Source organism: Corythoichthys intestinalis, chromosome 4 (genome assembly GCF_030265065.1).
Source record: "Corythoichthys intestinalis isolate RoL2023-P3 chromosome 4, ASM3026506v1, whole genome shotgun sequence".
Classification (NCBI taxonomy): Eukaryota; Metazoa; Chordata; class Actinopteri; order Syngnathiformes; family Syngnathidae; genus Corythoichthys; species Corythoichthys intestinalis.
In genome coordinates, this window is record NC_080398.1 from 32935882 (window position 1) to 32949287 (window position 13406).

Below are 13406 nucleotides of genomic sequence, written 5' to 3' on the forward strand. Positions count from 1 at the left end.
CCGCGTGATTTAAAGCCCACGGACATCTCTCATGTAGACCTACTACATGAGGCAATTCTCACCAAGATCACTCGCTCAACACATATGCGCACCTGGCCATCTGCCAGCCTCTCATATATGGCGCGATGCAGCGTGAATATGCGCACATAAATCATGCAGGGTGGCAATTGAGGCCGAGACAGAGGAAGGTTTTTATAGGCTTGTAAAAAACACAAGCGGAGGTATGTGGCGACGCTCATGCGGCATCATGGCACGCCACCGTCTTAACAATTAGCGGCGAATGACGCGTTTCACTACCGTCGTCATTTTTTTTTTTTGCCCTAACCCTAACCCCAAAATTAACCCTTACACCCAGGTTAGTCTAATACTGTACATTCTTTAGCACTACTACTGACGTTGCCACGATTAATCGGCTGATCGACAACTGCCATAGTTTTCAGATTTATAAAGAACATCACCAATTACAGAGTTTATTTTCATAATGTACCAGTGTTGTTAATAACGGCGTTACAATATAACGGCGTTACTAACGGCGTTATTTTTTTCAGTAGTGGGTAATCTAATTAATTACTTTTCTCATCTTGGCAACGCCATTACCGTTACTGAGGGCGGAAAGGCATGCGTTACTATGCGTTACTATATTGGTCGAAAAGTCTGAGGGAGACGGACTCACCGAGACGACAGAGCAGAGCAGGCAAGAAAGTTGTGACGCCGAGCAAACGCGATGCTAGGTAGCTCCAATAATACATGTTGTAGCCGATAGCCTACAAACTACGCCCGCATGTTATGGTAGATATGGTAGACATGGTAGATATCCCATATACTGTATATAGATATAACTAGATGCAAAATGACAGACATGGTACTAAATGCGTTAGTAGACAGCCGCCATCTTGAAGCAGTACACTTTTTAGGACGGCTCTGTTGTAGAGAACCCTCCTAGCGAACCTAAGTAACTTTTTATATAAAATACTTCTAAATCGGCAAAATCTTGATTTGAATCTATCTTTAAATGATGAAACAGTTTTAAAACTTTCATATGTCGAAAGTAGAGAGAAGGGAACTAATGCAATAATGGGAGCAATTCTAACAACTTTTAACAGTTGATTCAGGGTAAGGGGTAAATTAGGGTAAAGAATTGGGCTCGGGCCAATTGTACCAAAAACCTTCACAAAAAACTTCACATAGTGTGGCCAATGTTTTTTTTATGTGTTTTTTTTTTTTTTTTTTTTTTTTTTTTTTTTTTTTAATTGAGGGGGGGAAAAAAAAAGTAATTATCACCAATTACTTTGCCAAGTAACTAATTACTCTTACATTCAGGTAATTGAGTTACTAAGGCAATTACTTTTTGGGAGAAGTAATTTGTAACTATAATTAATTACTTTTTTTCAGTAAGATTAACAACACTGTAATGTACATAGCGCATATTATAATGCGCCCATCATGGATTAGTGCTCTTTTTTCAAATTAATTTATTATGAGTTATATTATTCTATTTATGGGTTTGATGAATAATGAAAAGTGTGACCTTGAGCACATTACTGGGAAAAAAAAGATTCTAGGTCATTTAAGTATAACTAGAACTCATACGTAGGGCACACTGTCAGTTATTGAGAAAAAAATGTTAAAGGATGTTAAGCGCAAATTTCATTGACAACTACAGTGGGGCAAATAAGAATTAAGTCAAACACCAATTGTGCAAGTTCTCCTACTTGAAAAGATTAGAGAGGCCTGTAATCGTCAACATGGGTAAACTTCAACCATGAGTGACAGAATGCGGGGGAAAAAAAACAGAAAATCACATTGTTTGATTTTTAAATAATTTATTTCCAAATTAGAGTAGAAAATAAGTATTTGGTTAACTACAAACAAGCAAGATTTCTGGCTGTCAAAGAGGCCTAACTTCTTCTAATGAGGTCTAACGAGGCTCCACTCGTTACCTGTATTAATGGCACCTGTTTTAACTCATTATTGGTATAAAAGACACCTGCCCATACTCTCAGTCAGTCACACTCCAAACTCCACTATGGCCAAGACCAAAGAGCTGTCGAAGGACACCAGAAACAAAATTGTAGACCTGCACCAGGTTGGGACGACTGAATCTGCAATAGGTAAAACACTTGGTGTAAAGAAATCAACTGTGGGAGCAATTATTAGAAAATGGAAGACATACAAGATCAGTGATAATCTCCCCCGATCTGGGGCTCCATGCAAGATCTCACCCCGTGGCGTCAAAATGATAACAAGAACGGTGAGCAAAAAATCCCAGAACCACACGGGGGGACCTAGTGAATGACCTACAGAGAGCTGGGACCACAGTAACAAAGGCTACTATCAGTAACACAATGCGCCGCCAGTGACTCAAATCCTGCACTGCCAGACGTGTCCCCCTGCTGAAGAAAGTACACATCCAAGCCGGTCTGCGGCCGCCACACTGACTAAAAGACTAGCATTGTACTTCGACATATTTACGTAAAATAAATGCTAACTGCACGTTTTTTTTTTTTTTGTTTTTTTTTTTTTTGTTTTTGCTTTTAATCAAGAATGTTTTATGTCCATATCTATAAAGAATTCAGGTATTAAGCATTTATTCACAAGAATTTTCACTGGAATAGCTCTGTTTGCATAAGGCGGCCGCTACGTTAACAGACTAGCATCATAGTTCGCACTATTAATTTAAAATGAATGCTAACTACATGTTTTTTTTCTCTTGCTTTTAACCAAAAATTGAGACTGTTTTACGTCCATATCTATGAAGAATTCAGGGATTTAAGCATTAATCACAAGAATATTCACCGGAAAAGCTCTGTTTGCATAAGGCGGCCGCCACGTTAATTGACAGACTAGCATCATAGTTCGCACTGTTTACGTAAAATAAATGCTAACTGCACGTTTTTTTTCTCTCTTTTAAACAAGAATTGAGACTGTTTTACGCACATATCTATAAAGAATTCGGGGATTTAAGCATTTATTCACAAGAATTTTCACTGGAAAACCTCTGTTTACATAAGATGGCCGCGAGCTACATTCACTAAGGCTACGTTCACACTACAGGTCTTAATGCACGAATCCGATTTTTTGTCATATCTGTTTTTTTGGCGTGCCCGTTCAGACTGCCTTTGTCCGTTGAGACCATTCAAGTATTACGCATGCGCACTAATTCGCAGTCCGACAAGCGCTGAGCAAGACGACCCGCATGCGCAGAGGTATCAAAACAAATGACCACGCATGCTGGCTGTCATCCGTCATTCCAGGGATATCATATTTTGCTTTTTAAAAAGAGGACACAAATAACAGACATAAATAATCCCAGTTTAGGCTTATGGCCGTGTCAGCAATGTTGAAATATTGCTTATATGGAGCAGACAGAAAACCGATCATTCTCAGGCTTATCCTCAACCCATTTTTATTTTTTTTTATGACTGTTGTCAAGTCCGACTCTTCCTAAACAGCCTTGTTCAAGGCAAGCTAGGCGCTAATGACGCACAGCTGCACCGCTCCCGAGCGTCTCTCTCGGTTTTTGATGACGTAATTGCTGCATGAATTCCGATTTGAGAGACTGGACAGTACAGACCGCCGCGACAGTCCGGAAAAATGTGGCCCAGATCGGATTTGTACCACATACGAAAGTGACCCAGATCGGATTTGAAATGGTCTACATCGATGCGACTTGTCACGTTCAGACCGTCAATTTAATGCCTCACTCGAGTCGGAAAAACACGAAAAAATCGGATTCGTGCATTAAGACCTGTTGTATGAACATAGCCTAACAGACTAGCATTGTACTTGGACATATTTACTAAAATAAATGCTAACTGCAGGTTTTTTTTGTTGCTTTTAACCAAGAATCAAGACCGTTATACGTCCATATCTATAAGGAATTCAGGGATTTATGCATTTATTCACAAGAATTTTCTACATAAAAAAAGTTCTTTGTCTGTGATTCTACTCGGTCAGCTTTGACGGGCACGCCAACAATGCAGGCCCCCTATTAATCAGTCCCGCGCCACATGTCCCGTCAATATCATTATGAACATGTATTCCTTTCTTTGATTTTTTTTTTTCTTTTTCATTTTTTTCATTCATATATTCATATATATAGTTCAATTATTATTATTATTATCACTATTTATTCAATTTACTAAGTAAAAGCTATCTTTTTGTTTTATTTATTTATTTATTTTTTTGTGTTAAAAAATTGTTTTTTTAAGTGAAAAATAAATAATCTCTGATCTTCCTCGTCAAAAAGAAACCAGACTGATATAATCTGGTATTTAATCCAAATTACAAATTTGCAAACATCTGCTTTGCCTTTGGAAAACAATAACATACTACATATAGTACATACACATACGACACATAGTATAATAATAATTAATAAATAATGTTTTTTTTTTGTTGCTTCCAAATATCCATATTAAATGTTACATTGTTAAATGTTATTGTTAATATAACAATAAATAACACGTAATTCATACACAAGCCGATTTATCGAGTCATCGCCAAAGTAATCGGTGGGTAATTGACTGCAAAAAAAAAATCGTTTAGCTTACCATACTCAACATTATCCAAACACAAACTCTTTCTGTAAACCCCTGTCCCACAAGTCAAATCCGACAAAGACGCCGCGCTCTTTTCACTCATCCGGGAGGATGATTCATATGCTAATAGTTTCCCGGCTTTATCAGGCTACTTGTTGCCTCGTCAAAGGAATCTTGTCAAGAAGCAACACGCCTGTGAATGAAGATGATTTGATTTTTGTTTTTTAATCCTCCTGCCTCCACGCCACAGCAAATCACAGAGTACAACATATCAAAGTGTTTTGGGAATGTGTGTGTGCGCGTGAAGCTTGTTGTATTTTGAATAAATGGCCGTGTTGTTTTGTGTGCAGCCGCGGAGGGAAGACTGTAACAGCGTGCGCCCCGAAGACTGGAACCCTCGCATTCCTGTGGGCCTTTCTCCTGTAAGCAAAACATAATAACAATGATAGTGATAAATCGGACAATGTTTTTGACCTGGAGGGTTGGTAGCGATCATTAGCTGACAGCCTCCCCCAGTAAAAATCGTTTAGATGTCCAGCGCCGTCAATGGCATTGAGTGAGTTAATGGTAACATATTTTAAAACTCCACACAACGGCTGAAGAATATTAGTACAATGGTACCTCTACTTACAACATTAACTGGTTGTGGAAGAAGTCTTGTAACCCTAAAATTTCGTAGAGACGCATTTTACATGTAAATGCCCTAATGGGTTCCAAGCACTACTCACAGGCCACATTAAATTTTATAATTGGGGTAAAACCAGAAAAACAACAACAGCTAAACACATTTGAATCGTTCCATATACCTAACCTAATGAAGTAGATAATAAAATAAAATGCAAGGGAAATAAAAAAAAAATCTTACCTTTCGAGTGAGGCAATGTCCTCTTCCATGAGATCGATGGTGCCTATCGCCTATCTCACTCTTCGTGATAGAAAAATGCGAGGAGACCTATGTTCTAATTTGCTACTAATGTAATGAACCGTCCGTGGGCTTAAAAAACTCTTTGTGAGACAAAAACACGAGGAGCCTTATGCTCATTGGGCTCAGACATCGAGCCGCTATATCAGTAATACCACCATCACCTTTGCACGTCATCATACTGTGACACCCAAATTGAAACATCATCAACAATTGGCTAATAGGAGTACAGAATCCCATTATGGAGGCATGATGGGAAATATTATAACCAATAGGTCAGCAGGATTTATGGAGCGACATTTAAATGCAGAAAGCAGGAAGGACATACGTATATCTTTTACAGTATTGTATAGTATTTTTGCCTCTCGTAACCTGAAATTTCTTAACAAGAAGCAATATTTTCCCCTTTAAATATGTCGTAACCTGAAAATTAGGCTTGTAGAGACGTTCGTAAGTAGTGGTACCACTGTATTTGCAGTCAGGGCTGCCATGATGAATCCATGACTAATCGATTATCAAATGGATTAACATCTATTTTGATAGTCAAATGTTTAGAGTTGTCTTTTTGGGGCCACTTCTTAAATGATTTTCTGCATAAAAAGAAAAAAAAAAAACTATATTCTTTTTATTAGGGATGTCCGGATCGCATATTTTTGCACCCGAGTCCGACTCACCTGATGTTTAGAATCTGCCGACACAGAGTCCCGATCTGATATAAAAAAAAAAAAAAGTTTATATACACTATATATTTTTTTAACAAAAGTTCCAAAAATGTTACAGTACTGTACTGTTTACATTACTTCCTTTTCCACTTTTTCCGGGTGTTAGGTAGTATAAAACATATATATTTTCTTTTGGCAATGCCATTGTATTTCTGGATTAATGTTTTACTTTTTAGCCCTTAAAAAGTTAAAAAAAAAAAAAAAAAGTTTTTTTTTTTTTTTTTTTTAACTATATTTTTGGGAAAAATTAAAAACCCGATCCTTTTCACCCAACTCTGATCCTTTGAAAAATGGTCCAATTTCCGTTCAGGTGATCAGATCGGGGACATCCCTAATTATTATATTTATTTATTTATTTATTTTACTTTACGTACCGTATTTTTCGAACTATAAGTCACACCTGAGTATAAGTCGCACTAGCCAAAAAATGTGCAAAGAAGAGGAAAAAAAAACCATATAAGTCAACATATAAATTGCATTTTGGGGGCAAATTTATTTGATAAAACCAAGAACACCAAGAACAGACATGTCATCTTGAAAGACAATTCAAAGTAAAAATAGAATAGATAAATTAGAAAAAGGGACTAATAGGCTGAATAGATGTATGGTATGCTAACATTACATGACGCATGAACAATGAACTGAGAACGTGCCTGGTATGTTAACATAACATAAGCTAGTAGGAGTTATTCAGATAACTATAGCATGTAGAACATGCTAACAATCCAATGAAATCTTCATCCTGGGTGTCATTTTTACTTTTAAACAACTCCGCCAACTCCGGAGCTAGAAGGTTCGGCGCTTGCTATGGTAAGTCACTAATGCCAGACTCATCGTTAGTTACAGTTCCAATTAGTCCAGGCTTTTTGAATCCTGACAGGATGGTTTCAGTTTTCACAGAATGAAGCCCATGCTTTGTTGATCCACTAGTGTGAAAATAATGTGTTAATAATTTCACACATAAATTGCTCCAGATTATACATCACAACCCCGGCCAAAATATGTAAAAAAAAAAAAAAAAAAAACTGCGATTTATAGTCGGAAAAATATAGTAAATATTTTCTTTCACATTTTTTCCTCCACTTAGATCCCTACAAAAGTGCTTTGCGATACGGTTCACTAGTAACTCTTGCTAGTTACTAGCGTGGGTGTCCAACAAATAGGCACCACCGTAATAGTAAAATACCACTCTGAAAACCGAATTAAAAGTAGTTTTTTTCAAATGTATCTTTTTGGGAGCAGGTGAAGCCGTCGCCGCTGCCCAGCGAGTGGAACGGCAAAACGGAAAGCTGCATCCTCAACATCAACTCCAACATCTACGACGAGATTCAGCAAGAGATGAAGAGGGCCAAAGTTTCCCAGGCGCTCTTTGCCAAAGTGGCTGCCTCCAAAAGCCAGGTACGCACACAAAACACACGTAGGGAGCGTCTCGTCTCAGGCTTTGGATTTGTCGGTATCAGCTTCCCACACGCAGTTGTTAAAAACTGGCAAAGACGTGTGACCGCTACCCCCCTCAGAAAATGCAGCAATAATGAGTTATTATTAAAGATTTTCACAGAGTCGGGAAGATTTCCACAATTGCACTTGATGAAAAAAGACGCCGAGAAGAAGGAGGAGGAATAGATCACCAGGGGTGGGGAATCATCCCGAAATATCTGCAAAGACTTTATTTTTTTCCTGCTGATTAGCATGATTACACACGCAGATAGCTTTGTTTGACCAAATTGCAGTTTGATGCACAAACCAGTGTTTTTTTTGTCAAAGGGTTCAAAGACTGGGAGAAAGGGGTGTACGAGACATTTTTGTGGGGGAACGCGGTTGTGTCTGGCCGCCGATTCCCGCCTGCTTCATTGATGGCGGGCGGCTGTGAATGTGAATTGAGGAGCAGATAAGAAGTGTGCTAATTATGCCTGCGAAAGGGGGCCTGGGAGAGCACTTATCGCTGCCTCCATCTCGTAATGGGCGCTCCCCGGGCAGCTGGTACGCCCCCCGCCCCCTCAACCCACCAAAACCCTCCCACCCATCCGCCAACCCAGCCGGCATGGCCGCATTCACGCCAGCATCGCAGCTTTTCCTGGTGTCGGCCCCCTCTGAACTCCACTCTTGGCCCCCGTTTGTGTGTGGTTGTTTCGATGGTTTCATTTCGAGACCTTCATCAGTTGTGAAAAAGCGATATCAACTGGATGGCATGAACCAGTCAGGGTTGAATCTAAAGCTCATAAATTGACATATCCACAGGTGAGCACTGCAAGAGCACAATTTTGGGCATGGCCTCATCTTCGAAGATGGAAGGTTTTGTTAGAGTTTCACACCGTAGGGCAGACAATTTTGCTTTCATTCATGTTTACCACCAACAAATCTTACGGCGTTTGGTGGAAACGTGAGGTCCCACATCCCCCGATTTAGTGTCTTGTATTACCTTCATTCTCGAGCTCTCAAAGGCGGACAGCAGCTATTAACCTCATTCACTTCCAGCCATTTTCACCGGTGCAACCCCCTTCGCTCCCGGCCATTTTACTGGATTTTGACTGATTTTGCAAGGCCCACAGAAAATTCAGTTCTATTGCTATATAAACATGGAACCCACCAAGAAAAGTTAGTACATATCTTTTTCCATTCTTTAGAAATCAGCATTAGAAAATAGCTTAGTTTGAGCAATTTTCCAATTTCTGATGAAAAAACAGAAATTTAACTTTTTGTAAAATCATACATTTCAAACATAACGTTGACTTAACACAGCTATTTTTTGATTTAGTTACGTCCCAAACATCTGAATAATGTTTTCCTTTTACAAAATAACAAACAACAAGACAAATAGAGCTTTTGATAGCTAAGTAACAATTTATTTACACGTAACTGACTGAGAGGTGACGCTGTTCTGGCTGCGACGGCCGGGGTAAACTTTTCCCTCATCGCCGCCTGTCTCATATAGATGGATTTTTTTAGTCTTTCTTTTGTGGTGACCACTGCCGCGGCTGAGCACGGCGGCGCGGGCTCTGCACGGACTCAACGGCATCGTCCGCTCCACTGGTGGTCCCGGTCGTTCTGCTCGGTCGTCCGCTACCCTGCATCCTGGACGTCCATTCGGTCGTCTTCCGCCGGTGCCCCCACCTTACAGCCCGGCCGTTCGTTCCGTTGAATCGGGTTGCGGGTCTTACCAAATGTGCTACTGCCCTCCAGTGGCCAGTTTTATTGCTTTAAAATGGATTTTCAGCATTGCACTTTGGAGCTAGGGTGAATCAGAACCCATATATGTCTTTTGTGAAAAAAAAAACATAAAAGATGTATAAATACGTCTTTGGGACACTGAAACAATTAAAAATAGAACATATTTATACGTTTTTGGGAGCAAATGAGTTAAAAATATTAATCTTTTTCCACCCATCGCCATTTGCTCTTCCTATTCGATAAACATTAGCGCACATCCTGGAAAAAGCTCGTATTTACTGTACCAGTAAATAACGTAATTTACGTAAGAACAGATTAGTCGTCTTCACAAAAAAATATTCACTGATTAATAAACATTTGTATCAGACCTATAAGAAATTCCAATTCATAAAATTTCAATGTGGATAATACTTTTTTTTTTGTATGAATAAGTCTGCTTATGCGTATGCGTATGTGACTGTGTATGGTCATTTTTTGGGTTGCATCTTCATCAGCAGAAATCACAGAAAAAGCCATTACTAGCCAAATTTAGAATAAAATAAATAAATAAAAAAATAAATAAAGGTCTGATATTTCATAGCAAAATCACACAACTCAGAAAACGTTTTGCTTCAAAAACATTTCACAACATCATTTTAAAATCATGTAAAAATGGCAAAAAATATGCTCTGCAGTACAGGGCACCAGTGACACAGAGGGAGTAACACAGTACTTGGCATGTCATGTCAGATCTGTAGTAATCTAGAACGGCAATTCAAAACCCAACATACATTATTTTTAGCCCAGCCTCCCCAAAACCTAGTGCTACCTAAATGATACCAAACAGAATGGTGATGAACAGATTCCAAAGTTGACTCACGATCCTGACACTTCCAATGACTGTGAATGACTGCCGGGAAGGTGACGTGAAGAACTGCCTGGTCTTTAAAGCGTGCTGGAAATGCCACATTGAATGTGTGTGGGTGAGGGGCTGCAGTTAAAGGCTGGCAGAGGCCCGCGATGGTTACGAGCCCTGAGAGGGAACAGGATGGCAGCAATCCAAACCTACCCCGCCGCCGCTACCGCCCAGCCTCCCCCTGTCTTTTTCCCGAAACACACACAGAATACAATCAGAGAGGCCCGCACGTCGACATATAGTTGACACACACACAGTTACATGCAACAGTAAACTAGTGTTTACTGCTTTTCTACTCCAGGGAGCACTTCAATGCCTCACTTTCATTCTCAGTGGGTGAAATACGAACCCACCAGAACCAGAGCCGCCGACATGCACCACGGATCCCCTAGAACTGAACACGTCAATGTAACAGAACCGCGCCAGGCTCAATGGCGAGGCCCCTTTGCCACCCACCCCCATTATTTTCTAGGACCCCCGTCTGGGCTTCCTGCCAGTCGGGCCCATCCTCCACTCTCATCGTTGTCCTTCAAACATGCATCTTCAAGATCGAATTTTTCCAAAGAAACATAGCATGGAGACTTTGAGAGTGGCAATAACATACACTAAAATTTTGTGTATCGTAATTTTAGCTCAAGAGGAAAATGTCAAGTAATGTGTCTTAAATAGGCATTAAATTTCGTTTGGTAGGTCTTAATTTCCTGAAATCGTTCATTTTAATGCATTGCATGAAATTGTGTCAGAACTCTTCTGACATTCTAGGAGTTACCGAAATTTTTGTGAGTTGTTCATTTTGATACTGCACTACTTAGGCACTCACCCTGCCCTATCACATTGTAGTCTTACAGTGTGCCCCATCGGTAAATGTAGTCGTGACTAGAGGTGTGTAAAATTTCCAATTCTTAGATTATTCGCGATTCGGAAGATTCGAGAATGGTTCACAAACATCCAAATTCCGATTATTTAATTATACCAGGTAAAGCGCAACTAAAACACAGTCAGTACGGTCTTCGGGACGTAATGAAGAACGGACCGAGAGTAATTATCATGTTCAATTCATGCCGCTAGAAGAAAAAAAAAAATAATACCTGACTGCAGCTGACAACAGCTACAAACATATGGCGACATGCTACAGTAGAAATCATATATACAGATACATATATATAGAACTAAATGCGAAATCACAGACTTGCCGGCGTTAGTAAACAGCCGCCAGCAGTAGACTTCTCTGGAAGGCTCTGTTGTAGCGAACCTAATTAACTTTTCATCTAAAATACTCCTAAATCGGCAAAATCTTGACTTGAATCTATCTTTAAATGATGGAACGGTTTTAAAACTTTCACATGTTGAAAGTAGACCGAAGGGAAATTATGGAATAATGGGAGCAATTTTTACAACTTTATCAGATGATTCACAACATTAAATTAATTTTAATGTAGTTTAAAGCTGCTGATTCAGAATAGGGACTTGAGTATTTTATTTACTGCTTTGAACTGTAAATTGATACAATCAAACAATTTTGGAACTAATGTACGAAACATTAAAAGCATTGGGGGGGGTACATCAGTAATCAATTTATAATCGAATCATAGCCTCAGAATAGTAATCGTAATCGAATCGTTAGGTGCCCCAAGATTCCCACCGTTTACACAGTTTTACCATTCCTGTCTTCTGTCCAGTTTCATTTTTTGAACACAAAGTGAGTACAGTGGTACCTTGACATGATCGCTTCGACACACGATCTTTTCAACATCCGATGTGAAGTTTGACCCGCAATTTTTTGCGACATCCGACGACATGCTCAAAATACGATGATTTATAACAGCGCCGCAGCTTCTTTGTTTTCCCACAAGACGGACGCACAGTGGATTTTTCTTGTGAGAGAAATCAATATGGGTTCCAAGAAGGTTAGTGCAGGTGGTGAAAAATTTATTTCAGAACTTGTGCAACACAACAAACCTACTGTCTCCCGCAGTTGAGGCCAACAAACGCAGAACATTGAAGGAGAAAGTAAAATCTCTACCGCACATCTCTTATTCTCTCACGTCAACCACACAGTGCGATCAGGTACAGCACACAAAACACATCTGCCACATTAGAACCCGATTCGTTACATTATTACAGGAATTACTATTATGATTTTTATTTATATATATTTTTTTGTTTTGCTATGTGTAATTTCCATTTGTAATATTACCAGCAGTATTTATTAAGGATTTTGTGTAGGTTTTCGGGCTATGGAACGAATAACCGTAATTTCCCGAATATAAGCGCACCCGTGGATAATGCGCTCCTCAAATTTACTTGTAAAATCTAGGGAAAATTATTGTACCCGTTCATAACACGCACCCTAATTTTAGCACCAATGAATAGAAGAATACAAGAAAACAGAGCTCGTGTACAGATACAGAAATGTCATTTTACTGACTGGTGAAACATAGCACAAGCATAGCATATTGGTAGTTCAAAACATTACCATAAACTGACAATATTTACGGTAATAATATGGATTGACAACTTCTCCAACTTACCAGAATCTAGGAGAAAACAAAACAGATGTGACTTTTCTTTTAAAGGCTGCTGTATAACTTGCTCGTTTCATCATGATGAATAAATGCTTCTTCCATGGATTGATATGGTAAAATGAAAGTGAGAACATAAGTCGGAAACCCGAGAGAGCTCATCGCTGCCGACACGACAGTAACAATAGGAACTATTGTTATTTGGGTTTGAGTTTCCCGAGGGACAGATATAGTTGACGGGCACACACAGGAAGTCTGTGTTGTTACGTTTGTTATGGTCCAAGTTGCGGAGCTGCAATGAACGTTGACTCAAATGAGTTCAAGAAACTAAATTATGTGCTTTATGAAGAGTGAAAAAAGCAAAATTTAACACAGACGAAATCATTCGGCTGATTAGAGTGAAGTATTACCGAAACAAAATGGTGATGTCACGTACCGTAATGGTCGGCAACGGATCGCCGCATATGTTTCTTCAACTCAACGTGGCCGTCGTGTCAATTTAAAAAAATCGTTTTTTATACATATATATATATATTTGTGTGTGTATTTCTGTCTCCATCCATGTACCCGTTTATAATGCGCACCATGATTTGACATGTTGATTTTTTGGGGAAAAAGTGCGCGTTATATTCGGGA

General features: G+C 39.3%; 1 protein-coding gene across 6 annotated transcripts in view; it reads left to right on the plus strand.

Moving 5' to 3' along the window:
* Window positions 1-13406, plus strand: part of satb1b (SATB homeobox 1b) — a 175286-nt gene that overhangs the window by 114088 nt on the left and 47792 nt on the right. For 5 of the 6 annotated variants that reach the window (XM_057834422.1, XM_057834421.1, XM_057834417.1 and 2 more), the window contains 2 exons: window positions 4892-4963; window positions 7425-7583. In XM_057834422.1, the coding sequence (XP_057690405.1) occupies window positions 4892-4963; window positions 7425-7583 (231 nt within the window). The remainder of the gene's footprint in view (window positions 1-4891; window positions 4964-7424; window positions 7584-13406) is intronic. The other variant, XM_057834420.1, reaches the window with a different exon arrangement.